We start from the raw sequence: 25,809 nt of genomic DNA, 5'->3' as shown, positions 1-25,809 counted from the left end.
CCTGAACGAAATCGTGATTAATCTTGCTGAATACGGCTTTCAATAGGGTTATCCTAGACTACTAAGTCTAGATTAAATACACAATCTATTGCTGAAAAATAGTTGAGGTCGCAACGTGAGACGTGAAGTTTAAATTTAATGCCACCTGAGGATCCTCTAATTTACATGTACACCATCCAATAGTGAAGACTAACGATTACTCTTACCAGATAGCATGGCTTATTACTAGCTGCCATTAGCATCATCCGGATAACTATAAACAGCCATTCGCCAACTAAAAACCATTCATATCTTGCTAATATTTTAGATTTTTTCGCTCTAAAAGTAGTATTTACACCTCATAGGCTGAACCTGGTACCTATTGGACGGTGACTAACAAATGACTAGGCCATCAAGCAGGATTAAACGTAGTAGGATACACTTACAGTTACATCGCTATAACTTCTGCTTTGAGTGTGACGTACTAGAAATATTGATACGAGATGTATATAATATTCTGGCTCCTATATTTCAGTCACATAATGATTTAAAAATTAAAATGTCCCTTTCTTCAGCTCAAACAGCTTTTAATAAGGGTTGTGCTAGCTGTGGTCAATGCTAGAAAATGGAAAACTTAAAAAATCCGTACTCCTAGTAAACAGAGTACAATGTGTCTGATGTCACAGTTAGGCTTAAAGTTACTCTTAGCTTGAATAAAGCCCCGTCTTAATCCGGCTAATAAACAGGCATATCTTGAATTATCGCCGGTCATAGTCTTGCTAGAGGTAATTGGAAACCAATGATATAAATTATACGACCAGGCAATAAAATCACAAATTACCTATTCGATAAAAACAATGATTTTGAGGGTACCCATCACCTGTGCGGTTAAGCTGCGAGTCAAAGATTAACATGAAATATAGATCGTTGAATGAAGTATAAATTCAATCCTAGGAGTTGTATGCAGGGTTAGACTTACATTCATGATTATGCGGTATTATTGATCATGACTAATGATTTACTGCTCGAATGATTCGCTGGGTTTGCTTTTAATAATATCTACGGCTACGCTTAGTATCTCCAAATCTTCGTGTCCGATGAAAAAAATTAAACATTTTAAAGCAAAAATAGACAAGGGGCTATTAAATGTAAAAGTAAACTATCGCTGCAACTTAATTAGGGGTCGTTCACATATTACGTAATCAGCTGAGGGGGGGGGGGGGGGGGGCGGGGGGTTCCGAATGATTACGCTAGTGTATTTTGACATAATAGCTATGTGTAAAACTGATTACGGAGGGGGGGGGGGGGGGTAAAAATGTTCCAAAAAATGATTACGTAATATGTGAACGACCCCTTATAAACAACAAAATGTGAATAAATGCACATTGCATATGCATAAATATAGGCATCAATACAAGTGTGAAGTGTCTACTGATAAAATTTGAAAATATATTTAGTGTTAAGGTAAAATAATAACTTAAAATGCAACGAACGCAACAGACCACTAAAAATGAAAAATATCATTTTGACAGTAACTATTAGCAGAAACTATATTATCGCAGTTGAATTACACGTTAACATAATTGTCAAAGTGAAGTAAGAAATGACCCCAATACTTTAAGTTTAACATAATCGATTATAATGCACGACACTACGCTGCAGACTTACAAATTCGGGCATTTTGGATCCGTTATCATTATTGCAACAAATTACACCGCACGCTTTGCAGGCCGCTCATCTGAATGGGTCAGGTAACATGATTAGGCCACTTTACTCTTTTACTGTAAGTTGAGATTCAAAGATCGAAGCTGGGTTTATAATTTGAATATTCGGAGACTTTGTTCGTAGGCGCCTGGAGAAGAAATGTTTTTAATATAACAAGCTGTCGTACTGTCATATCTACTTTTAGTTTTACTTTTACAACTCTTCTTACTTTTAGGTGGTTCCTGGGACTATATGTACGACATATTCTATATATACATATATATATATATATTTTATAATTATAAACGTTTCAAGTGGCAAATTAGATCCCCAGAAAGAATTCATAATTCCCTAACTATATTAGATTACAACAGCATGATTTGCAAATGCTTTTTATAAGTAAATAGTAACATATTACTACATAATATGTTATAGTAACACAACATATTAATATTTATTTTGTGACGTTACTATATAGTATATAACATGAAAGGCAAAGCAACTACAAACTAGACGATGCGGAAAATCATGAATATAATATTCACCGGGAACCATGACGATCAATATTCAATGAAATGAAAATAAAAATAGTATGTAAATGTAATATGGCAAGGCGTGTAATATCATAAGTGCACTGCCAGACGCCAGTGGAAAGAGTATGGAAATGAGAGCAAAAAGACACCTACCTTATAGTTATACCTTAATCACGATGGAATAGTAGCCCTACTCGGACTCCTACTCCTAGTGTATGTATCACACCGAAATGGCGTAATGCACCCAAAATCCACTTAATTAGACGTTCCGGTGGCGGTAGAGCAGCTCTCCAGTCTCTCTAGCTCTACATCATGATCTCCCTTCACTTGTCACTTTGATCCGCAACTAGAGACTGATTTCAAAGCTAAGGACCCAGCATTTTTTCCCAATTTGTTGCTCCCTAAAAATGAACCTCCTTGCGCCCTTCAAGACATATTAATGCCAATACTTCAGTGACAGTGATGTTTTCTTCTCAAAATTGTACGTAATAATATTTAATGTCGCCCCCGTTCGGATCCAAATAGCGCAGAAGTTAGGTCCGGCCGAGCGCGAATAGTGATCGATAAGTTATACTGTTGCATTGGGAGATGACTTGTTCACACAGAGACATGTCAAATGGTAAACGAAGTTATCGGGAAATATCTGCAAACCAAATAACAGCTGAAGTCAAATGATAACACAATACACATATTGACTAAAAGTTTATCTTTAATGGACAGGTCACGAACAGTGTATTATTGGAAGAAGTTTCACCAATACAGCCTCTGGGCCTCTGATAGGGGCTAGGGCCCCATCGGCCCTGTCTAAAATATGTTTTCAATTTCGCTCAGGATATATATTATATTGCGACTGTGCAAACATTATAATTATATTTATATATGTATCATAATAACATTGAATTGCTTTCTTTAATTTTATGAACCGAGAAGCTATATTCGAAAAAATAAGTATAAATCTACACAAATTAACGGCTAAAAACCAATTGTATATTTGTAACTATGTTAAGATGTATCAGTATATAGTTATACTGATACATACTAATTTCTAGCGTATTTCGCCCACAGTTTATTTTCCCGTATCGTGCTCTGCTGATAGTAGTCTCTCTCTCTCTGTTCTGGTCAACGGTTTCTGGCCTCTTACTATACGAGGGAAGCCTTCTCGCCGTGCCCACAGAATGCAACTCCTGCTAGCTGCACGCCAGGACTCCCAAAGTATATACGAAATCATAAAATAATAAACATCAATGCAACAGACCCCTGGAGTCTTGAAGCTGTCACTACCTGTCTCAGAGCAAACCCACTTCCGTTGTAGTACTTCTGCGGGCAGACAAGGGACTTCCGAGCAAGGTCAAAGCCTGGGAGATATGTCTCTATGCGGAGATGGGCCTAGGTTGAGCTCCTAGTATGGGATTTAGCGAAAGTTCCTGGTGAAGAATCCTAGGAGGTTACCCAAAAGGGTTTTCCCTATCCAGTCTTGTCGACTGTTCCACAAATTTGAAGATATGATTGTAGTTCACTGTTATTAAGGTAGAGTTTACCAATTATCCTCATTCTGAACGTCATGATCTGGATGCACTTGCAGAGGAGGTGCTGGGATGTTTCTGATTCTCCTGAAAAGTGTTCACAATCTTGCGTCTCGAAGTTGACGTTGTTTGCCACGTTCTGAAAATAAACTAGTGGGCTGTGACCTATCCTGAAAACGACCATGTTAGCCATCTGATGTGTGTTCTAGAAAAATTAAAGTTCCTGTATTTATAGTTGTGTCCGAGGAACATCTCAAGTGGAATGTTCCTTTGTCACTGAGTGTGGCCTATTTGGGAGGAAGGGTTCTGGTCCTATGGGGATGCTGTTGGATTGAACGTCCCTTGCGAATTCGTCCACTAGGTCTTTACCGTATACTCCTTCATGTCCTGGAACAAAGTTCTACTCGATGAGAAAACCTAGCGAGTTGAGTTGGTCTAAGATGTTCAAAACGAACCTGGAGTTAAAATTGGTGCTGTTAAGGGCTTTAAATGCAGCCTGGGAATCTGAGAGGAATTTTATGATTGATTGAGATCCTAAGTTATCATTAGTCCAGATACTTGCCATATATAACGCAAATAGCGGGTACGATTTCCTCAATAACCTGAAGAAGAAATATCTGTCCTGAATTGATACCATGTAACGTCGAGCTTAAAAAAGAATCAAAAGTTCGAGTAAATCGTTAAACGTTGTATGTCCTATTTGCATCCCCTAAGCATTGCATTGATGTTTATTCCTGGTCCGGTTAGCTTTGCGTCTCAGAACTAAAGAGGTCCACTATGCTTTAGCGAGCTATGCTGTCCACCAGGGTACTGTAGATCTAAGGGTTCCCCGTGTAATGGGGCAGGCTGTGATAAAGCATCTCTGCAGGATGTCCGAGATGAACTGTTTCGAGCGTTGAGATCTTCCGCTGTAGAAACTGAATAGAACCAGTAAGGGTGTCAGTCAAACTCTGCTGCTACTAGATGATTGTAGAGCGTCCAGTCACACTTCAATAAAGCGTGTGGCAAAGCTAACCCGGTCCCCTGAAAAGTGGTTACTGGAGGAAGAAGTGCCAGGAATTCTCGTTATCAGTGTGTCCTCGTAGTCAGAGTTGAAATCCCTAATTCTGTCTTATCACGAGCCTGTGTCTAGCGTGTGTCAGCCCTTACGCATTAGCTGTCTTAACTGAAAAGACCTGAAAAGTGGTTACTGGAGGGAGAATTGTGCCAAGACTACTCATTGAGCGAATTGGAATCCCTAGCTCTGTGGTGGGTGACTTCGATGGGACCTGAAAGCTGAAAGAGAATTTCCTGGTGATTTAATAACTCTTAGATGTTAGAGCTAGGTATCTGTGTCTAACGTATCGTCATTTGTGTGTGTACTATCTTGTAACCTGATATCTGAAAGAGAAATTTCCTGGTGCTTGGTAGCTGTTAGTGTTAAATTCCTGGTTCCTATGGGAGCTTTGAGTTGGCAAGTCCCAACCTTAGTACTCAAGAGAGCACACCACCCGTTAGTGCCAACCGGCTCTTACTAAATCGCTCGCCCAAAAATTTCACGTGACTTTGGTTTTTTTGGTTTTGCAGCCGTACAAAACGGTTTTTACATAAACCCTAATTCCAACCCTAACCATAACCCCGAAGCTATCCATAATCTTAACCACAACCCTAACCCCAACCCGAGCCCTAAATAATCGAATTCACGTTTTACTAGCCTGTCACGTGACCTAAACGGTTTTTTGCCCATAACTCTCCAGGGAAGCATTTTAACCCTACGTCATGGGGGGTGATTCGGAATCAGCGTTCAAAAATACACCTATGTAGATCACTTTCATGCCTAAAGGGCCTTTTCACAAGAATTTTCTTAAAATTTGGGCGAGCGATTTAGTAGGAGCGGTGCCAACCAGGCCACGCCACGTGGAGGTTCGGAGAGGATTTCGTGACCCTGCTGATAGTTGTAAAGTGATTACTGCAGTAATTATTCGTAATTACAAAAACAGTGGAAGATGCACTATTTCTGAAAAGCGAACCTACTACGGATTATGATTAATTTTCAATAGAAGTCTTACGCCTAACTTGTATCACGTGGTGACCCCCACGGTCGCTTCCCTATAGCGTCTTCGACGCTACAGGGGGAGCCGCGCACTTCGTGCGCGGCGGGTCATACAACGTATGACAACGCCTAACCAGCTAGGACAGTTGGGTGATACCTAAAGATGCAATGTTTAAATCTATACACGCGTATATAGAAACGATTTATATTTTATCATTATCAATAAACTTACTATTAGCATTTCTGTTTATTGCCGGCCCGGTTAGGAATGTTTTCAGCAACCAAATGTTAAATAAATACATTTTCGTAGCCACCGACAATCGACATGGATCAAATCAAAGAATGATTAAAAATTTCGCCCCAGGTCACAGGTTGGACGCAAAATAGTGCAAGAAACCGAATTCTTAAGGCTAAGCCACTGGGGCGACTCACATTTATGATTTAGTACAATTCTGAGAATAAAGTAGGGGCGACAAGGGGCGACATTTGTACACTTTTACGAACAATTTTGCTTAGAACACCTCCTCCAATAAGCAATACTTTGATTCAAATTTTAAGCATTTTTTATCTTGTTGTATCTTACTTGAACTTCATCATCTACCTAATATCTATTATGTATTAACCAAATTGAATTATACCAAATAAAACGATTGATTAGTCTAACAGAATATTCCATTGTAGATTGACAAAATTAAAGAACTCATAGTTACCATGTCAATCAGACAAACATTAAAGATTTCGAATGTCCGATAACACCGAATATTCCACAATAACAATGAATTTCACTCAGTTTCACAGAGTTCATTGGTAGGATTGCGCGGCTCTAAGTAGTTGCACGTGCTGAGCCGCGCATTTCCACCGAACCAAATTATAGCATATTTGAATTTTGATCCATACCGAACCAAAGTATCCCACCAAATTGACTGAATTCACCTTGGGATTAGAGGTATGCGCCTCGCGTAATTCGTGCACAAACGTACACAAACAACTCATCCACTCTGACATTATCACGAGAAAAATAACTCTTAAATAAACAAAAACAATATCAAACATATAGAATATCCCTTATCAGTACAATAAAACATCTTAATAGTTATACAAATCAATACATTATAGTTGTCAAGTTCACCAGATCTCGTGCTCAGAGGAGCGACCGTCTAGTGAAGTTGCAGGCCCTAATTCTCAAAACCCCGAAAAATTTGATAAATAAATATGAGGAGGAAACTTATGTATTATTTAATGCTTTTAAAGTAATACATGTCGTTCTCAAGTTCGAACTAAAGTTGATCAAAGGATAAAAAGTGTCGCACTCTTCTTTTCTCATAATGTCCTAATCGTCGAAATAGTTGGTTTTGAAAGTAAAAATTTCATCAAAAATATGAGATAAATCAAGTTAAAACCTTGAGTAAAATCTAGCAATAACTATAAAAATGTTTAGACTTTTCCGATACGACATGAACAGGTAAGATTATGCATAAGGAATTAAATCAATCAATTTCACGATTAAATTAAGATGAAAAGTAAGATGTAAGTGTGAAAAAATCAAAAACTTGACAGGATTATAGGATTATCCAAGAAAATTATTCAAGGAAATGTGCTGATAGAAACGCTGTTTTTAAGGGTGAGGCTGTCACTTGTGAAGAAAGTTTTTAATTCTGCCCTACAATTTAGGTGATGCAGTAAATCTTCTAATAAGAATAGCAGATTTGAAAAGGAGGATTAATTTATCTAGGAATTAAAATCAGAAAGATCAGAAAAATCAAAAACTGTGATGTTGTCAGGTATTATTAATGTGTAAGACGTAAGTGTAACGATAAGACGCGCTTCAAGGCCGTAGAACAGCGTATGTTAATTGCAATTATGCAGTTCAAGTACTATTACAGCACATCTACATTGTACACCAATTGCACATTCGAGATGGTGGACAGTTGGCATCAAACTTTAGGCATGCAGGAGATAAGACTTCTGAGCCAAAAATAAATAATCATTTATGAATGGTGAGTGGTGACCTTTGATAGAATATAAATTAGGAATGATAAGAAACACAGCTAGAAACGTATCGAGATTAACTTCTCAGTACAAAATACCTTCAAAGGTTCTAATGTCTAATAAAAAGCAGTGACATTATTATGATAAAAGTGCATGTTGTAGGATACCTTAACTTGAGCAGACTGCGCAGGCGCGCAGCATCAGCGTGCAACTTTATTTAGTGTTTAGTAATGATTTGTAAAATTACTGCACGATCATACCGCCCAGCAGCTACAGGACAGGTCTTTTAAGTTTTTAACTGATGTGGTTATTCAGAGACCAGTAGAATTTGCCAAAAGATATCACCATCGGAGATAAACAGATCTGGACGCTAAGAAGGCGGTCCAGGAAGGAATAGAGTCCTGCATTGAGCTCTGCATCTTGAGTCAGGTACTCCCGAAGGTTCCTGTCAGGTGCTCCTGAAGGCTCCTGTCAGGTGCTCCTGAAGGCTCCTGTCAGGTGCTCCTGAAGGTTCCTGTCAGGTGCTCCTGAAGGCTCCTGTCAGGTGCTCCCGAAGGCTCCTGTCAGGTGCTCCTGAAGGCTCCTGTCAGGTGCTGCTGAAGGCTCCTGTCAGGTGCTCCTGAAGGCTCCTGTCAGGTGCTCCCGAAGGCTCCTGTCAGGTGCTCCTGAAGGCTCCTGTCAGGTGCTCCTGAAGGCTCCTGTCAGGTGCTCCTGAAGGCTCCTGTCAGGTGCTCCTGAAGCTCCTGTCAGGTGCTGCTGAAGGTTCCTGTCAGGTGCTGCTGAAGGTTCCTGTCAGGTGCTCCTGAAGGCTCCTGTCAGGTGCTCCTGAAGGTTCCTGTCAGGTGCTCCTGAAGGCTCCTGTCAGGTGCTCCTGAAGGTTCCTGTCAGGTGCTGCTGAAGGCTCCTGAAGGCTCCTGTCTCTAACCGCGCAACTGTGTAGGGTTGAAGAGCTAAGGTTTAATTTTGTGACGCTTTTGACGATGTCACTAGGACTGTCACCGAGAAAAATCCTCTTCAAGGGTTACGAATGTTGAGGAAACACTTGATGTTTCCCTTCGCGTCTGATGTGACGAATATCTGCGGGTAGAAAATGTCATTAGTCAAATTACACCTTTAAGCTCTTGATAATTGGATGAGCTAGAACAAAAACTTGTTTTAGTGAATGACCGGGCGCTGAGTTTTTTATTTTGAATCGGAGAGTCAAGACAGTCAATGAAGCTTTATCACAGCGTTATCAGCTATATGTGATGAAATTTACATGCTGAATAATCAAATCAAGACTTGGGGTAGGGTTTGAGAATAAAATATTAGACTGTCCGCAAACCTCCTCTACAAACAAACAAACAAACAAACAAACAAACAAACAAACAAACAAACAAACAAACAAACAAACAAACAAACAAACAAACAAACAAACAAACAAACAAACAAACAAACAAACAAACAAACAAACAAACAAACAAACAAACAAACCTCCTTAACAAATCCCTCGTTATCCGTTAGAGCCTCAGGGGCGAAGGTAGCGCACGTGACCCGCGACGCGTGCGATCTGAAGCGGTGGTAACAGTCGTTCTTGTCCCGCCGCAACTGCCGTTTTAACGGTCCTGCAGGTGAGATTTTAGTGTGGAATTGTTCAATCTTTATCGTAGATAAATCTGTCAAAACATGTTGGATAATCATGAATCGACACTGAACTTCCAAATGCTAAAACACAACTTCACACTGCGTGACAGAACGTGACATACCTTTGCTGGAGGCATGGCTGAAGATTTTGTAGTGGGTTTCAGTTTCCCAGAAGTAGCAGAAATTTTTTTCATCCCCGCTGATAATGATTTTGCCATCGTGAGAAAAGGAGGCTTTTATCTGAGAGGACACGTTTAGGAATCCTTTGTACTTGCAGGTTAGCTGCCAGTTCTGAAACAAATTAATTAGTTAATTAGGTAACATTATGTCATACAGAGTCATTTTAGGCACGATACGCTTGCAAAAGGATTTAAGTAAGTTTTAAGTAAGTTTTATTGAGTATTTGATTCTATTTCTATGACGTATAGAATTCAATTCATAGCCAGCACTCATTGGTCAAAAATCATTTTTTACAGAAAATTAAAATTTCTATTTGTCCGGCGATGGTGAGTTAAGAGAGGGTTGAGCTGTGCTGGATCGAAATTACGTCAGATAACGCAAATCGCACCAACTCGATTTTGCGATGTTGATATATCGCATATCACGTGACCAGATAATGATCACGTGACAAGGCAAACGTAAGCTGAATCATTGTTTTGAGAACCCCACGAAAAGTGTCCGCTGCTATTATCCCATATTCAGTCGAAGGCTGATAATAGAATCAATTCATCATATATCTGGAGCTCGAGTAGGTCTGTAGAAGTTCGTTGTTCGAATCGCGACACCTTGGGTTTTATGTTTTTCTTGATTTGTACAAGAGAACGATATAATCTATTAATTTACAATCTGCTCCTTAAACATGAAGGGTATATACTATTATATTCTATCATTCTAAACATTCTGAGTTCCGTCAAGTTTTCACAAAATGCGTAAAGAATAAAGAATTCAAAATATCTATCAGGCTATCACATGTTAAAGTTAGTGTGCCTCCTTCTGACGCTAGCTCTATCAGCCAATGGTCGCGGCAACCTTACTCCTAGAGTACCGGTCAACAAGCTAAAAATATCATATACCACCTCCGAGACGACATCCTCAAAGACGTCCTCCTCCAGCATGACCACTAAAACCACCACCACCCAAAAGCCAACTACCAGCAACATTACCACCTCAACTTCCAAGGCAAGCACTAGCACCTCCTTCTTCACAACACCCGACACCACCGTCATCACCCCTGCTTCTACCTCAGATTTCTACACCCTGACTTCGCCTGAGGAACGTCGCCGGCCTCGTGGAGGCTCGTTCCTGAACGGGCTCGATCAAGGAAATGGATCTGGAGCTACTGCTCTTTCTACCCTCTGCATTGTTGTATCGGTGCTTTACGGATAGCACACCTACCAAGAGCACACTGGCGCTGAATGTGCTACTATTGAGATATGAGGCTATAATTATACACGAGGAAATTTAAGCAGATATGTTTAAGGTTTATAATCTGAAATGTTTTGTCAATCTTCTCGATAGTGTTTCGAAGAATCGTGTGTGACTGGTCGAACGTCGGCAGTCATTGTTTTCAGAACCCAAGAGAAAGGATTAACATATTATTCCGTATATGGATGTACGATGATGATAGAGCCAATTGAGCATCTCAGGCAATTCTGGACAGAATATTGAAAGCTTGTGTTTTACAATTAAGTTCAGGTAGCGGATGTAAATAGTGTACTTTAAATTGAGACACCTTTGGTTTTACTTTTGTTGGTTCATATCGAACAAAAATATCCAATAATATCCGGGTTATGGTTAGGGTTATGGTTATGGTTATGGTTAGGGTGAAGGCTAACCCTGACCCTGACCCTGACCCAAACCCTGTTCGAAAACATCTGTTCGGAAACAAATGTCGGGTTACTTGGATACCGCCTAATTTCCTATATACTGCAAGACAGGGCACAAATTGTTTTTTTTTTTCATTTCGAGAATTCCAATTTTATAATGGTTGCCGCAAAATTATATCCAATTTAAATGTAACCCACTTTATATTCCTAGCAGGATAAATGATCAGAGTAGTGTGTCTACTGTTAATGGCAGTTCTGCTAGTCTGTGGTCACCATGGATTTATAAATGGTCTCCGTTATAACCATATGGTAATAAAAACGGAACCCAGCTCCAGTTCCCAAATCAGTGCCACCCTTCCTAACAGTTCCTCAAAAACTTCAACCACCACAAGTCCTACACCAAATACCACTCCATCCCCAACTACCACTCCATTGTCTTCTACTCCTACCCCAACTACCACTCCATGGCCTTCTACTCCTACCCCAACTACCACTCCATTGTCTTCTACTCCTACCCCAACTACCACTCCATGGCCCACTTCAACCCCAACTACCACTCCATTGTCTTCTACTCCTACACAAACTACCACTCCATGGCCTTCTACTCCTTCCCCAACTACCACTCCATGGCCTTCTACTCCTTCCCCAACTACCACTCCATGGCCCACTTCAACCCCTCCTACTTCTTCAAATTCCTACACCCCAACCAGTTCCAGTATTATCAAAACATGGAAATCAGGCAGCTCAAACAAGAGCAGAGCTTTTACCGCCTTTGATGAGACGATCCGGACTACGAACAATAATGATTCCAGCAGCCAAGAAACCACCTCAACCTCCGGTACAACCACCTCTAGCAGCCAAGATACCACATCAACCACTGGGACGTGGACAACCCCCGTCACCAGCCAAGAAACCACCTCTAGCAGCCAAGATACCACCTCTAGCAGCCAAGATACTACCTCTAGCAGCCACGAAACCACCTCAACCACTGGGACGTGGACAACCCCCGTCATCAGCCAAGAAACCACCTCTAGCAGCCAAAATACCACCTCTAGCAGCCAAGAAACCACCTCTAGCAGCCAAGATACCACCTCTAGCAGCCAAGAAACCACCTCAACCACTGGGACGTGGACAACACCCGTCATCAGCCAAGATACCACCTCTAGCAGCCAAGAAACCACCTCAACCACTGGGACGTGGACAACCCCCGTCATCAGCCAAGATACCACCTCTAGCAGCCAAGAAACCACCTCTAGCAGCCAAGAAACCACCTCTAGCAGCCAAGAAACCACCTCTAGCAGCCAAGATACCACCTCTACCAGCCAAGATACCACCTCTAGCAGCCAAGAAACCACCTCTAGCAGCCAAGATACCACCTCTAGCAGCCAAGATACCACCTCAACCACTGGAACGTGGACAACCCCTGTCACCAGCCAAGAAACCACTTCAACCTCCTGGGTGGAGACCATTAGCTCCACTGAATCCACACCATTCACTACCACTCTAACCAGTCCTGGTAAGACGGAGCCTGAATCTGAAACTGGTGACGATGGCTTGGGCACTGTGCTGAGAGGAGTGGAGATCAAGAAGGAGCACTATGGAATCAAGTTTGCGGCCCAGGAAAGTGGAATAGAGTTTGCTGCCCAGCAAAGTAGAGCTAAAGTCGCAGTCTGGTCAGGTGTTTGCGTCGTTGTGGTGACGTTTACTGCTTTTGGATAGGACACTTATAACTTGCGTCGAGAATTGACTATGTCAATAAAGTTGGGTTGTTTTGATTATTGCTTTTGAATTTTTGAAAATTTTGCTGATTTATTTATAAATTTATTTAGGTTTTAAATCTTTTAAAAAATAAATTTAGATTATTTTAAGTGTTGCGCTATCGTCATTCAATTTTGGGAACTTTTAGAATAAAATGGCGAAAAAAATGGAAAATATGTTCGCTTTTTTTGGCGTTAATCCTAAAATTTTGGAATAAATTTCGAGTAGCGATAACGCAACCTGAAGTTTCTTATCATCGACAAATGCTTTTGTTTCTTGAGAATTTTTCTAGCTGTTTTTGACATAAAAATAAAAAATTGTATAAAAAAATAAATTATCTAAATCATTTAAAATCAAATAAAAATATGCTGTAACTTGATGTAATTCCTTGGTTTTAATTTCATGGACACTGAACCAGTGTAAATCTCACTGGTTCTCCTACTTTACCCGATTCGTTCCTTTTTCCCCCGATTATGCATCTCGCCCTTTCAGAAACACTAACACAATCAATTATTTACACTTTACAGGGTCACGTGAGCTCTAAATCTTTCAAGCACTAAGTGCTAAATCAGGACATTCGTCATCTAATAATTATCATGTCATCTCATAGATTAAAATAGATATTAAAGAACAAACAATAATAGCAATACTAACATCAACGTCGTATAGTCTGATACGGCTATCATTGGAGGTAACGAGTATGTTGGTGCTATTTGGCCGCTGTTCTATGCTAGTGATTTTCCTGGCATTCTTACTCCTGTTTCCCCTGAACATAATAATTACATTACTAAAGGCAGGAGTCTAAAGTCAATTTTAGCAAGACTGATTGAGGGGCAAAAGCTGGCTATGGGGTAAAAGATCTGGGGCACAAAGTCGTGAGACGAGTTATCAAGGGATAAGGAATGTGTAAACAGTTTGGGGAGGGTGCGGCCCCCCCTCCCCCCCCCCCCCCCCCCGGGAGGCTACCACATCAATGCCCATGCTCGTTTGACCAAAAGTTGAGGAATAAATAGGCATGAATATAACTGACCTGATATCAAGTGCTGTGTGATAGTCGAGGGTATTAGATGCCGTGATGTCAAGGACGGTTATTCGACCGTCGTAAGTTCCAACAAATGCTCGGACCTTACGGTTACCGTACGTCACGAAGTTAACTGCCGTTATCAGCGCGTCACTGTTGTTTCGGGGCTCCAACTGATTGAGACAAAATATGACGAGGTTTATTAGACTTCAGAAAATAGCAATTCAAAGTAAAATGCATTTATGTAAGAAAAAGGAATTTATCATAAAAAGAGAGGCAGTAATTTATCCTGCAAAACCGAAAAACAAAGCAAATGAGATGAAAGACAAGGAAACTCTTCACACATACCTTGTAATGAGACTGGACCTTGCGAGCGTGGATGTTCCAAAGTTTTACCCGGCCATCCAGACATCCACTGAGAAAGAGGACATCACTGAGAGGGTGGAATACCACCGTCGGGACTACGTCAGGGTGGGGGAAACATGCGATCTGGATTTGCTACAACGGAATGAGAGACATTAAAAGATTGTGTGCAGTAAAAACGAATGTTTGAAAGAAGTTTTGACCGTTCAAATTCGTCGGTTTCAAATTTTTGATCTTTAAAAGTTTAAAACGCAAGTGTTTAAAATAAACGACAGCTCCTGTCGTGATAAAAAGTTAAAAACGGAGATGCCGGTCATACGTAGAGATATACGGAAAGGCATGCAATAATTGTAAAAAGAAGAGTCAAATACCACAACTCACCCTAGCTATGTGCCAAAGCCGGACATTCCTGTCTGTTCCGGCTGATAGTAAGAAATACATCTTCTTACTCCAGTTCAGATCGATAATGGGACCCTCTGATCCTCTGAACACTCTGAAAGGTACTGACTCGAAGTAACCTCCGTCGTCATCTGAGTTGCGAGTTGGGGGTGTGTCGTGTTTGTTCTGAGTAAAATGTGGTCGGGTTCAAAGGGATTCTCACATGTTTGAGTGAACGGTAACAATGTTACTGTAACATGCCGAAGTATAAATATTTGTGTGTCGGAATTTGGATCATAAGCAGTTCACGATTTTAAAATGTTAAAAATAACATGAAATGGAAGTTAACAAGCCTCATGATTTGGTTCGGAATTGGATATATTATGTTGTTTTGTACCTTGAGATAATATTTCTCGACGAAGTTGTCCCAGACTGATTTGAGGACCCAAATGTTGATGTTCTTATCATCACCAGCGCTTGCTAGCACCTTACCCCCCGGGGACATCTTCATCACCCAGATAGCTTTCACGTGAGCTTTGTTTATTGACTGTAGCTCAATCACGTTAAACCTGAAAACGGTTGAATTGATGCAAAGAGATTAACCTCGTTGGCAATTTAAATTCTTACTGTACCTTCTAGACCAATTGACCAAAACAGAAAAACAGTATCTAAGATGAACACCCTAATTGTGAACACGGGTTCGAAATCTTCGTATGTTAATTATCTTTACAACTGATATCGCTATCTCTCTTGCAAGGTATAACATGGAACTTTCTAGATTATGCATTACAGTCCGGGTCTTTAACAAACTTTAAAATAGACATACTTTGCATTTTCGAGTTTGTAGTTTTTGTAGGAGGAATTGGGGTAGACAGAGATGTCACCACTTTGCACCTCCCATTCTGCAGCACTTTCGTTCTCTTTCTTGTGTACTCGCATACTTTTAGACAGGTTCTTCACACCTTTTCCCATCCCTTTCATACCTTTCATTCCTTTTTTCGCGAAATTTTTCATTCGAGTTTTGGATTTTGGGGTATCTGTAGGATTGTTGGTACCGTGTTCGTCCTGGAGGTGAAGGGGAATATTAATATGATCATGGAGTGCGAATCTGGTAAAATCAGAGACAATTTCACAGGGAGATATATGTATACATTATATGTATAGTGTATACATTATATGACGTATACTGTATACATTACTGTCAGACTCACATACATCTAAAGTGGCGATAGTAGAACGAGATCCTTGAATGTAAGAGCTATTGTCACTGTCACTCTCATGCTCTGCTGCGTAACCGTACACTTCCGTCAAATGCTTGGATAAAGGATCAGCATCTGAAATGGCAGAGCGTTAACATTGGTTAACATTGTAGTGTTAACATTGGTTAACATTGTAGTGTTAACATTGGTTAACATTGTAGTGTTAACATTGGTTAACATTGTAGTGTTAACATTGGTTAACATTGTAGTTGTTAACATTGGTTAACATTGTAGTGTTAACATTGGTTAACATTGTAGTGTTAACATTGGTTAACATTGTAGTGTTAACATTGGTTAACATTGTAGTGTTAACATTGGTTAACATTGTAGTGTTAACATTGTAGCGTTAACATTGGTTAACATTGTAGTGTTAACATTGTAGCGTTAAAATTGTAGCGTTAACATTGGTTAACATTGTAGCTTTAGGGTTGGGTAATGGGTTATTTGGTTTACAGAGAGGTTGGAACCATGGATCGAGATAAGATGGTTACAAATTTAGAGAGGACAATTTGTGCAGATTTCAAGACTAATGATAAACATTAAACTTGCTGAACGATGTCTAGAGCGGTTCATACAACATATCCATCATTTTCCCTTTGACCTTTTGTTGCAAACTAGTCTTTGTGTCACTAACATTGCCTGCTAATTCTTGATCTAACAATATTATTTGAGAACGTTCACTACATTTAATGTGCATAAGTTTATGATCTCTATTTACAAATAATGTTTCATCCCAAGAACATTCCAAGAGAATATCTCCACCATATTACTAAATTTCATTAGAGGAAAGCCGGCCACCACTGAACTATACATGAAATTACAATACTCCACTCCCAGTCTGTGGGGGTCCCAGAGTTCACTGCTTTTACACTCTGAACGATGGCAGGAATTTGTCAGGTATTTCTGTTGTATCTCTTTACATGCTGCTTCTTTGTATTTCTTTGTATTTCAAGTCTCACTAAAAGGGCGGGTTATAAATAGAACCCCAACTTGCCACGTTGAGAATGGTACAGGGCACTTACTTGAAAAATGTTATGCACGTCACGTATTTTTAGTCAAACTGTACTCAGCTGTGAAAGCGTTCTGCTATTTTTCATATTGTGGTGCCAATTTGTACGAGAATCGTATTAAATACAGCAAACCTTTTAACAGTTCTTTTAGTAAACCATAGCATTTTCAATAAATATTATAATATTTTGAAATGGCGCTTATTTCAGACAAATTTGCACCCGATGCACCTGATTATTGAGTAATGAGTTGAGTAATATGTTTTTTACTGCTGTGAGCTTATCAGGTTTCCATATAATAGAGTACTTTTAGAAAAATAAGCCGCTGTATATGTGGCCTCGTAGAGTTTTTTATGCGTGTTATGCCTGATGACAGATATCAATAATTATATAGAGCCCTACTTAATCAGAAAAAGGTGCAAATTTAATGTAATTTCTTCTCTTACAAAATGTGGGAGCAGGCAGACAACACTCTCACAAGTATTACCTTACTTGACTACATCATTTTAGATGTTCTGTCCCGTTAAGAAGCATTGAAATTCTTCAGGCCACTTAAAAGTAATACCTGCCTGTTAATATACTGCACTTATAATATTACATTCCTTTTACACACCAGTTTTGTTTTCAGTCTCGAATGACGGCTTTGCAGTTTTACAGGTGTAAACTTCAAACTTCAAATAATGTTTCGATATGCCCAACAACATATCTGATAGCAAACGCCCTAAAAGATAAGCACCAAATGTCTAGTTTAGGTTTATCGAACCTCTTGGTTATTAGATATTCAAATTGACAAGAAACTTATACTTCTAAATTCTAAAACGGTTAAATACTAGCCAAGGAACCTTTTAGAATCTCTTCCATTTTGTCCATGGTTACTGTTTGACCAGTATCGAGACATTTAATCGTCATCATCGCCAGTAGTTCCTCTTCACTAATCTGAAATTTAATAAAATTAGTTATGATTTGTTTTACAATAAGTTTAACTCACATTTAAGAAAAATAATTTGAGTACTTCACCACTACTGTATATTAGAATAGAAAGAAATACCAGGGACAGAAAACCAGTTTTAAACTGATTTTCCGATTACCGATATAAAAAGTAGCTGATTTAAAAAAATTCTCAGCATCATGTTTATTCGTAAAGTTTCTGCCATAGTTATAAGATTATAAATAGGAACACATTTTAATTACGGAGTCATTCCCGGCCACGAGGATGGGTAAATTGTTTTCCTCACCTCCGGTGTTTTACTTTTAGGTGATGGTTGTGGTGGTTTCGATGGTTGTGATGGTTGAGGAGGTCTTGATGGTGTTGATGGTTGTGGAGGTCTTGAAGGTTGAGGTGGTCTGGGTGGGGGAGATGGCGCAGCGATGGTAGGTTCTGATACCTCGTTCACACTAGAGTCCTCCCCCTTGTCTGAAACGGAATGGTAATTTATTTATAACAAATTACCGAGGTAAATAACGCCAGAATGGTTGGTAGTGGGAAGAATGTAGAGATAAATTCCCAACATGTATGCAACATGTCGCACTGAAATAACGAAATTCCATTTAAAAAGTTTAAAATTCTGAAACATGTCGTTACCTGACTCCGGGGTCATAGTGGTGGTCCTGGCGGAGGCGAACGAGTCATTCCTAGAGCCATCCTTGAGGGGTGTCATGTCCGGAGTCCTGAACGGAGTGAGCATGTGGGAGGGGGTGCTGACTAGCGAGTCTGACTCAAGCTCCAGGTTCAGGTCGAACTTGGAGGGCATTTCACGGTCTGTTGACAGTTCTGTGGAGGGAAATTGTTAGAAAGTCAGGGATCAGGGTGTTTGGGTACTAAGTTTTGACTTTCCTTTGCTTATATAAATTTAGTTAATGTTGCAAGTACCCAATAATCAAATAAACCTACTCGGGTAATAATAGTGTTATTATAAATAATGAATGTTATTTCTGTCAGTATATACTTGTGAATCTCTTGTCAGGATTGTAGGGGCTATCCCTTAGATCAAAAAATAACCAAATAATCATTATCATTTGAGTCTGAACTAATCGCTATTCAATTAACACAAAAAGTGCAAATTATTAAAACGGACCACTCTGTCACAGACTCTGCACCTTGATACCGTGACTCCGAGTTCATTAGATTAAGGTGCTAAAATCCCTCTCCGCAGAGAGGGCATATTAATACGATTAATGTTTCCAAGGAGGGAACGCTCTTCAAATAGGATAATATGATATTATAAAAATACCTGGACACGTATCAATAATACACACGATACCCTTCCTGTATTGGGCGATCATTTTACATTGCAATCTTGTGTATCCAGTAATTCTTTTAGTTTATTCAGTTTGAGGTCAGAGTAACAATTTTGTGTGATGCGTAGTCAGAATTTTTTTATCGATGAAGCGAACTTTGAGCTATCATTTCCTAAGTAGTAAGAGCCAAGTTGTCGGACATGGCTAGCATTTGCAGACTTTAAGGTCCCTCACGCCCGCACGTTTGTAGTGCACATGGCTAGCATCTGCAGACTTTAGGGTCCTTCACGCCCGCACGTTTGTAGTGCACATGGCTAGCATCTGCAGACTTTAGGGTCCCTCACGCCCGCACATTTGTAGTGCACATGGCTAGCATCTGCAGAATTTAGGGTCCCCCACGCCCGCACATTTGTAGTGCACATGGCTAGCATCTGCAGACTTTAGGGTCCCCCACGCCCGCACATTTGTAGTGCACATGGCTAGCATCTGCAGACTTTAGGGTCGTTCACGCCCGCACATTTGTAGTGCACATGGCTAGCATCTGCAGACTTTAGGGTCCCTCACGCCTGCACATTTGTAGTGCACATGGCTAGCATCTGCAGACTTTAGGGTCCCTCACGCCCGCACATTTGTAGTGCACATGGCTAGCATCTGCAGACTTTAGGGTCCCCCACGCCCGCACATTTGTAGTGCACATGGCTAGCATCTGCAGACTTTAGGGTCCCCCACGCCCGCACATTTGTAGTGCACATGGCTAGCATCTGCAGACTTTAGGGTCGTTCACGCCCGCACATTTGTAGTGCACATGGCTAGCATCTGCAGACTTTAGGGTCCCTCACGCCCGCACATTTGTAGTGCACATGGCTAGCATCTGCAGACTTTAGGGTCCCTCACGCCCGCACATTTGTAGTGCACATGGCTAGCATCTGCAGACTTTAGGGTCCCTCACGCCCGCACATTTGTAGTGCACATGGCTAGCATCTGCAGACTTTAGGGTCCCTCACGCCCGCACATTTGTAGTGCACATGGCTAGCATCTGCAGACTTTAGGGTCCCTCACGCCCGCACATTTGTAGTGCACATGGCTAGCATCTGCAGACTTTAGGGTCCCTCACGCCCGCACATTTGTAGTGCACATGGCTAGCATCTGCAGACTTTAGGGTCCTTCACGCCTGCACATTTGTAGTGCACATGGCTAGCATCTGCAGACTTTAGGGTCCCTCACGCCCGCACATTTGTAGTGCACATGGCTAGCATCTGCAGACTTTAGGGTCCCTCACGCCCGCACATTTGTAGTGCACATGGCTAGCATCTGCAGACTTTAGGGTCCCCCACGCCCGCACATTTGTAGTGCACATGGCAAGCATCTGCAGACTTTAGGGTCCCTCACGCCCGCACATTTGTAGTGCACATGGCTAGCATCTGCAGACTTTAGGGTCCCCCACGCCCGCACATTTGTAGTGCACATGGCAAGCATCTGCAGACTTTAGGGTCCCTCACGCCCGCACATTTGTAGTGCACAGTTCGTTTTGTTAAGTTGCAGTCAGGTTCCATGTAATGGAGCTGCATGTCCAGACCACTTCCAACCTTCAGTACAAGGCTGGAACATCTACATTCTACACTGCACAACAGGTGTAGATAGGTCTACACTTGCATTGTCTCTAGAATGTACTTTGTCCAGACCATGAAATTGACTTGGATTTCAGATTACCAAAACATTCCCAACAAGTACTCGAGTAGTCTGACACTTGACAGCGGTCTGCGGCTAAAACACCTCTTAGACAGTAGACACACCTAAATAAAAGGCTAAATTGACGGTCAGAATGCTGAGCATGGGTCAGGTTCACAACTTGGTGATTGGTGAAGGAGAACATGTAATTGTTCTGGGAAGAACTGTCAGTGACAGAAAGTGTCAAAGTTCAACAACCGATTAGATTGTTGGTTGTAGTTACTTAGTATACGCTGAGTCAGGCTAGTTTTGATTACAACGCTGTTCATGCCGTATTCTTTCCGGTTTATAATTTAAGCTTTAACTTAACGCATGTATCATGTAGGAGCCGTCATAAATATTCTGTAATTTTAACATTCGATCATAACGTGGAACGTGTCTAAGTTATATATTTGACCTAAGTTGCTCTGTGTACACGAATCTGATGAGCTTCACATTCTTGGCTCTTAATTACTCTTCTTCATTACTTTCCCATGGGAGATCCAACGATACATCACTATTTTAATTTAGAAAATTGCAGCCCGACAGCGTGCATGATGATTCAGACTTCAGTGCGTGTTGCCTGCTGCTGTTGCACTTATGTAAACTTTTAATGTTGTTTAAAGCTTTTCACTCGTGTTACACATGAAAACTGAAAAGGGGTATGTTTCTTCAACATAATCTATTTCTGTATCATGGTTTCTTTTCATATTGACTGCGAAATATTCTACTTGCATTGAAAACAAGATCTTTTCAGATTCTCATGATCATGGAATGATCGGAATGACTTGAAACATTTACCGCTGTTACTCCACGGAGGAGTGGATTCCAGTATTCCAGGATTCTCACTGATTCACATCACCTGCTGACATGAATTTCCGCTGCATTTTCCTCTGTATTTCAGCGTTCTTTCTGATTCACACCCTAGTTCTTGTCTGCATGTTCCACGACAAGATAATTCATCTCAAACTGTTGCTCTCTTCAACCTCTATCTCTATCTCTACTCATGTTTCGGGCGATGTTGGTGATCAACAGTCTATCTTAGAGGAGCTAGAGAAAATGTGGCAGGAGAAGTTAATTGTGGACTTGTTCAGGGGCACTGCAACTTCTAATATAGAGGAGACTTTGGATCAAGAAACCGGTCCTACTACTGAATTTGCTAGGATGCATACTATAACGCCCCAACTTCTAGATTTTAACGACAAACATGGTGATGAACTCGCAGGTCAACAAATAAGGCAGAGTGTTTTGAGGGATCTGATGCCCAAAATGGAACCAATTGAAGATACCGACAAGTTCAGTACTCAGGAGGTCGTTATTCGACCAACTACACATCAACCTGAAATAAGTAAACCTGCCGAACACATACCAGATGAAGATGAAGATTACAACGAGTTTAGTACTGAGGAAGTTATACATCAACCTAAAATAATTCAACCTGCCGAACACATACCAGATGAAGATGATACCTACAACGAGTTTAGTACAGAGGAAGTTACACATCAGCCTAAAATGATTCAACCTGCCGAACATATACCAGGTGAAGATGAAGGTTACAACGAGTTTAGTACTAAGGAAGTTACACATCAGCCTAAAATGATTCAACCTGCTGAACACATACCAGATGAAGATGATACCTACAACGAGTTTAGTACTGAGGAAGTTACACATCAACCTATAATGATTCAACCTGCCGAACACATACCAGGTGAAGATGAAGGTTACAACGAGTTTAGTACTGAGGAAGTTACACATCAACCTAAAATGATTCAACCTGCCGAACAATTATCAGGTGAAGATGAAGACTACAACGAGTTTAGTACTCGGAAAGTTGCTGACGAAGTTTCTGAAGACTCAATAACTTTGAAACAAGAGGAAGAACCAAAGACTGGAAGAGTTGTAACAGTTCCCCAAGATGACGACGAAGAAGACAATCCATTTTTAACAGTGCCCATAGCTGCAACTTCGATAGTAGGTATCGAGCAGCAGGACAATATTCCAGACGACCAGGTACAGAAACAAAACATTGAACTGGCAGAGGAACCAGAGAAGCCGGATGATGTGGAAATACCAGAAGTAGCAGATCAACAACAATTACACGTTAAATCCGAGGAGACTGAATTACAACTTGCTAACCATGAACCAACATTGAAGGATGTTCCGGAGCAAGTACCGCTAAGATCTGTTGCGATTGAGAACATCGAAGCCCCTGATGATGGACCAGCAACACCTCGACCAAAGCAACCGAAAATGGTGCTAGTTCTGACCCAGAGCAGACATGGTTCAACATGGTTGATGGATATACTGGGAAACAGGGACGAGGCTGTCCCTGTTTTTGAGCCGCTGAACACTCAACCTTTCCTAAAGATGTATGCTCTTTCAGATGAGATAAGAGCGGAAACACTTGCAGCTGGATACGACCCAGAAATATATAAGGATTGGAGAGAGGTCTACTTAGCGAGGATTTGTTTATGTGATTGGCACGGGGTGTTGATACCAGGGAAAAAAGATAAACATTTTCAGTCAGTTATGGGCTTGGGTTATAAAGCCAAACGGTTAGGTACCGAGTATAAGATGCAGTATAAGGAAAGCATGGCAAAATGCCAGGAGGAGAAGACCATGATGGTACCTAAAACCATAAGATACTATAACATATCAACAATGTACAAAGTCCAAGATTTCGGGTGTGACAATTTCAAAGTTGTTCATTTAGTGAGAGATCCACGCGCAGTATTAAAATCTCGTATGAGCGTTTTCCATGAGTTATATGATGGCAATAAATACCTAGGAGCACATATCTCGGATAAAGAGGGACAGGCAGGCTTCAGTGAAGAGTACATGACAGAAGCAGCTCATTGGATGTGTTCTCATCATCTATATAACTACAAACTAGGCATGAACCCTCCACCCTGGCTGAAAGGACGGTACAAAATGGTCAGGTTCGAGGATTTAGCAGAATCGCCGCAACAAGTGACCAGAGACCTGCTGCATTTCATAGGAGTAAAATACACTGCCAAGTATCAAGAATATGTGTACAATTTAACTCATGTAAAAGACAGAGGGGGGAAGGATGGTGGTTATTTCGGGGTGGAGAGACAATCTAGTGAAATTTTGGATGCATGGAAGAAGAAACTTAGTGAACCTCATTGGAGAACTATTGAAAAAGTTTGTGCCGATATGATGAAGGCGTTTAATTATGAGCCCACGTTTTTTAATTCAGAAGAATAAAGTTGGGGATGATTTTTTTAGAAATTTGATTCAGATAAATTTTATATGACTTTTCTTAGGTTGGGACCAGATTTTGTATTGAACCGAGTATCGTCAACTTCTGAGTTCTGACTCTTTTTATGATTGATAAGATTTCTTCTTTATTTAATTTCATTATGTTTATATTTTGATGTGAAAATCAGTTTTAATTTTACCAATTTTGAAATGAAACCTATAGTCAATTCTGTCAATCTAATAAATCCTTGCATAATAAGCACAAGCATTGAAAACAATAGAGTATTTAAAAGCTTGCCAGACTGAACTTACCCATACCAATGCTACTCATTCTAAAAGTGTAACCTATATGAAGCCAGACCCTAGACCCTAACACCACGTCATAATACAGACAGCTACAGCTGATACTAAGTGTTCACAATAACTACCAACCTGTGCCTGAAGGCAGCGCCTGAGCAGGGGCCCCATGTCGACTGGATGGAGTGCTTGGAGCGGAAGAGGATTGAGCGCTGTGTGAGGATGTAGCTGAGCGTGATGACGTCACTGACTTGGGTGACGTCACACTCCCTCCATCTACCTCTACTTCTGTCTGACTCCGCGAACTGGCGATACTATGTCTTTCGACTGAATTGTTGTCTGGAGGAATGAATATGTTCATTTTTGTGTAAATTAAATTCTTTAGAACATTCGGGAATTTTAATAAAATTAACCTTGAACATAACGAGATGGAATGAAAAGAATGTCATTGGTATGTCACAGTGTGCTGCAAAATTGCACACTACTAACAAACCTGAATTCACATTTTCCGCATACTCAAGTTCCGGCTCGTTTTCGATTGCATCTAAGGCGTCTAGGAACTCATCGTCTGAGCTATCGCTATCTCTATCTGGTATCAAACAGGCTACATTACTACCAGACATGCAGCCTATAACGGAGATATAATTAGTAAATTAAACAGGCTACATTACTACCAGACATGCAGCCTATAACGGAGATATAATTAGTAAATTAAACAGGCTACATTACTACCAGACATGCAGCCTATAACGGAGATATAATTAGTAAATTAAACAGGCTACATTACTACCAGACATGCAGCCTATAACGGAGATATAATTAGTAAATTAAACAGGCTACATTACTACCAGACATGCAGCCTATAACGGAGATATAATTAGTAAATTAAACAGGCTACATTACTACCAGACATGCAGCCTATAACGGAGATATAATTAGTAAATTAAACAGGCTACATTACTACCAGACATGCAGCCTATAACGGAGATATAATTAGTAAATTAAACAGGCTACATTACTACCAGACATGCAGCCTATAACGGAGATATAATTAGTAAATTAAACAGGCTACATTACTACCAGACATGCAGCCTATAACGGAGATATAGTTAGTAAATTAAACAGGCTACATTACTACCAGACATGCAGCCTATAACGGAGATATAATTAGTAAATTAAACAGGCTACATTACTACCAGACATGCAGCCTATAACGGAGATATAATTAGTAAATTAAACAGGCTACATTACTACCAGACATGCAGCCTATAACGGAGATATAATTAGTAAATTAAACAGGCTACATTACTACCAGACATGCAGCCTATAACGGAGATATAATTAGTAAAT

General features: G+C 40.5%; 3 protein-coding genes across 3 annotated transcripts; 2 read left to right on the top strand and 1 right to left on the bottom strand.

Annotated features, from left to right (window-relative positions):
- Positions 1 to 6,425: 6,425 nt before the first annotated feature.
- LOC134815169 (WD repeat-containing protein 44-like) lies at positions 6,426 to 25,083 on the bottom strand. Its single transcript, XM_063823675.1, has 15 exons — positions 24,953 to 25,083; positions 24,595 to 24,798; positions 18,578 to 18,766; positions 18,231 to 18,409; positions 17,838 to 17,931; positions 15,945 to 16,063; positions 15,556 to 15,794; positions 15,127 to 15,298; positions 14,733 to 14,915; positions 14,337 to 14,486; positions 13,998 to 14,161; positions 13,622 to 13,733; positions 9,506 to 9,674; positions 9,234 to 9,364; positions 6,426 to 8,837 (listed from the first exon to the last, which is right to left on the bottom strand). Exons 1-15 carry the CDS (start codon positions 25,080 to 25,082, stop codon positions 8,775 to 8,777), a joined length of 2,298 nt encoding a protein of 765 aa, XP_063679745.1. The 5' UTR covers position 25,083; the 3' UTR covers positions 6,426 to 8,774.
- Positions 11,516 to 12,928, top strand: LOC134814683 (mucin-5AC-like). The gene has a single exon (XM_063822851.1). It carries the CDS (start codon positions 11,516 to 11,518, stop codon positions 12,926 to 12,928), a length of 1,413 nt encoding a protein of 470 aa, XP_063678921.1.
- Positions 21,737 to 24,250, top strand: LOC134815336 (titin-like). Its single transcript, XM_063823855.1, has one exon. The coding sequence runs from the start codon at positions 21,811 to 21,813 to the stop codon at positions 24,166 to 24,168; it is 2,358 nt and encodes a 785-aa protein (XP_063679925.1). The 5' UTR covers positions 21,737 to 21,810; the 3' UTR covers positions 24,169 to 24,250.
- Positions 25,084 to 25,809: the final 726 nt, after the last annotated feature.

This window comes from Bolinopsis microptera, chromosome 5, assembly GCF_026151205.1.
Source record: "Bolinopsis microptera isolate Bmic1 chromosome 5, MBARI_Bmic_1.0, whole genome shotgun sequence".
Classification (NCBI taxonomy): domain Eukaryota; kingdom Metazoa; phylum Ctenophora; class Tentaculata; order Lobata; family Bolinopsidae; genus Bolinopsis; species Bolinopsis microptera.
Note: the sequence above shows the minus strand (reverse complement) of the source record. Positions and strands in the feature narration are given on the sequence as shown.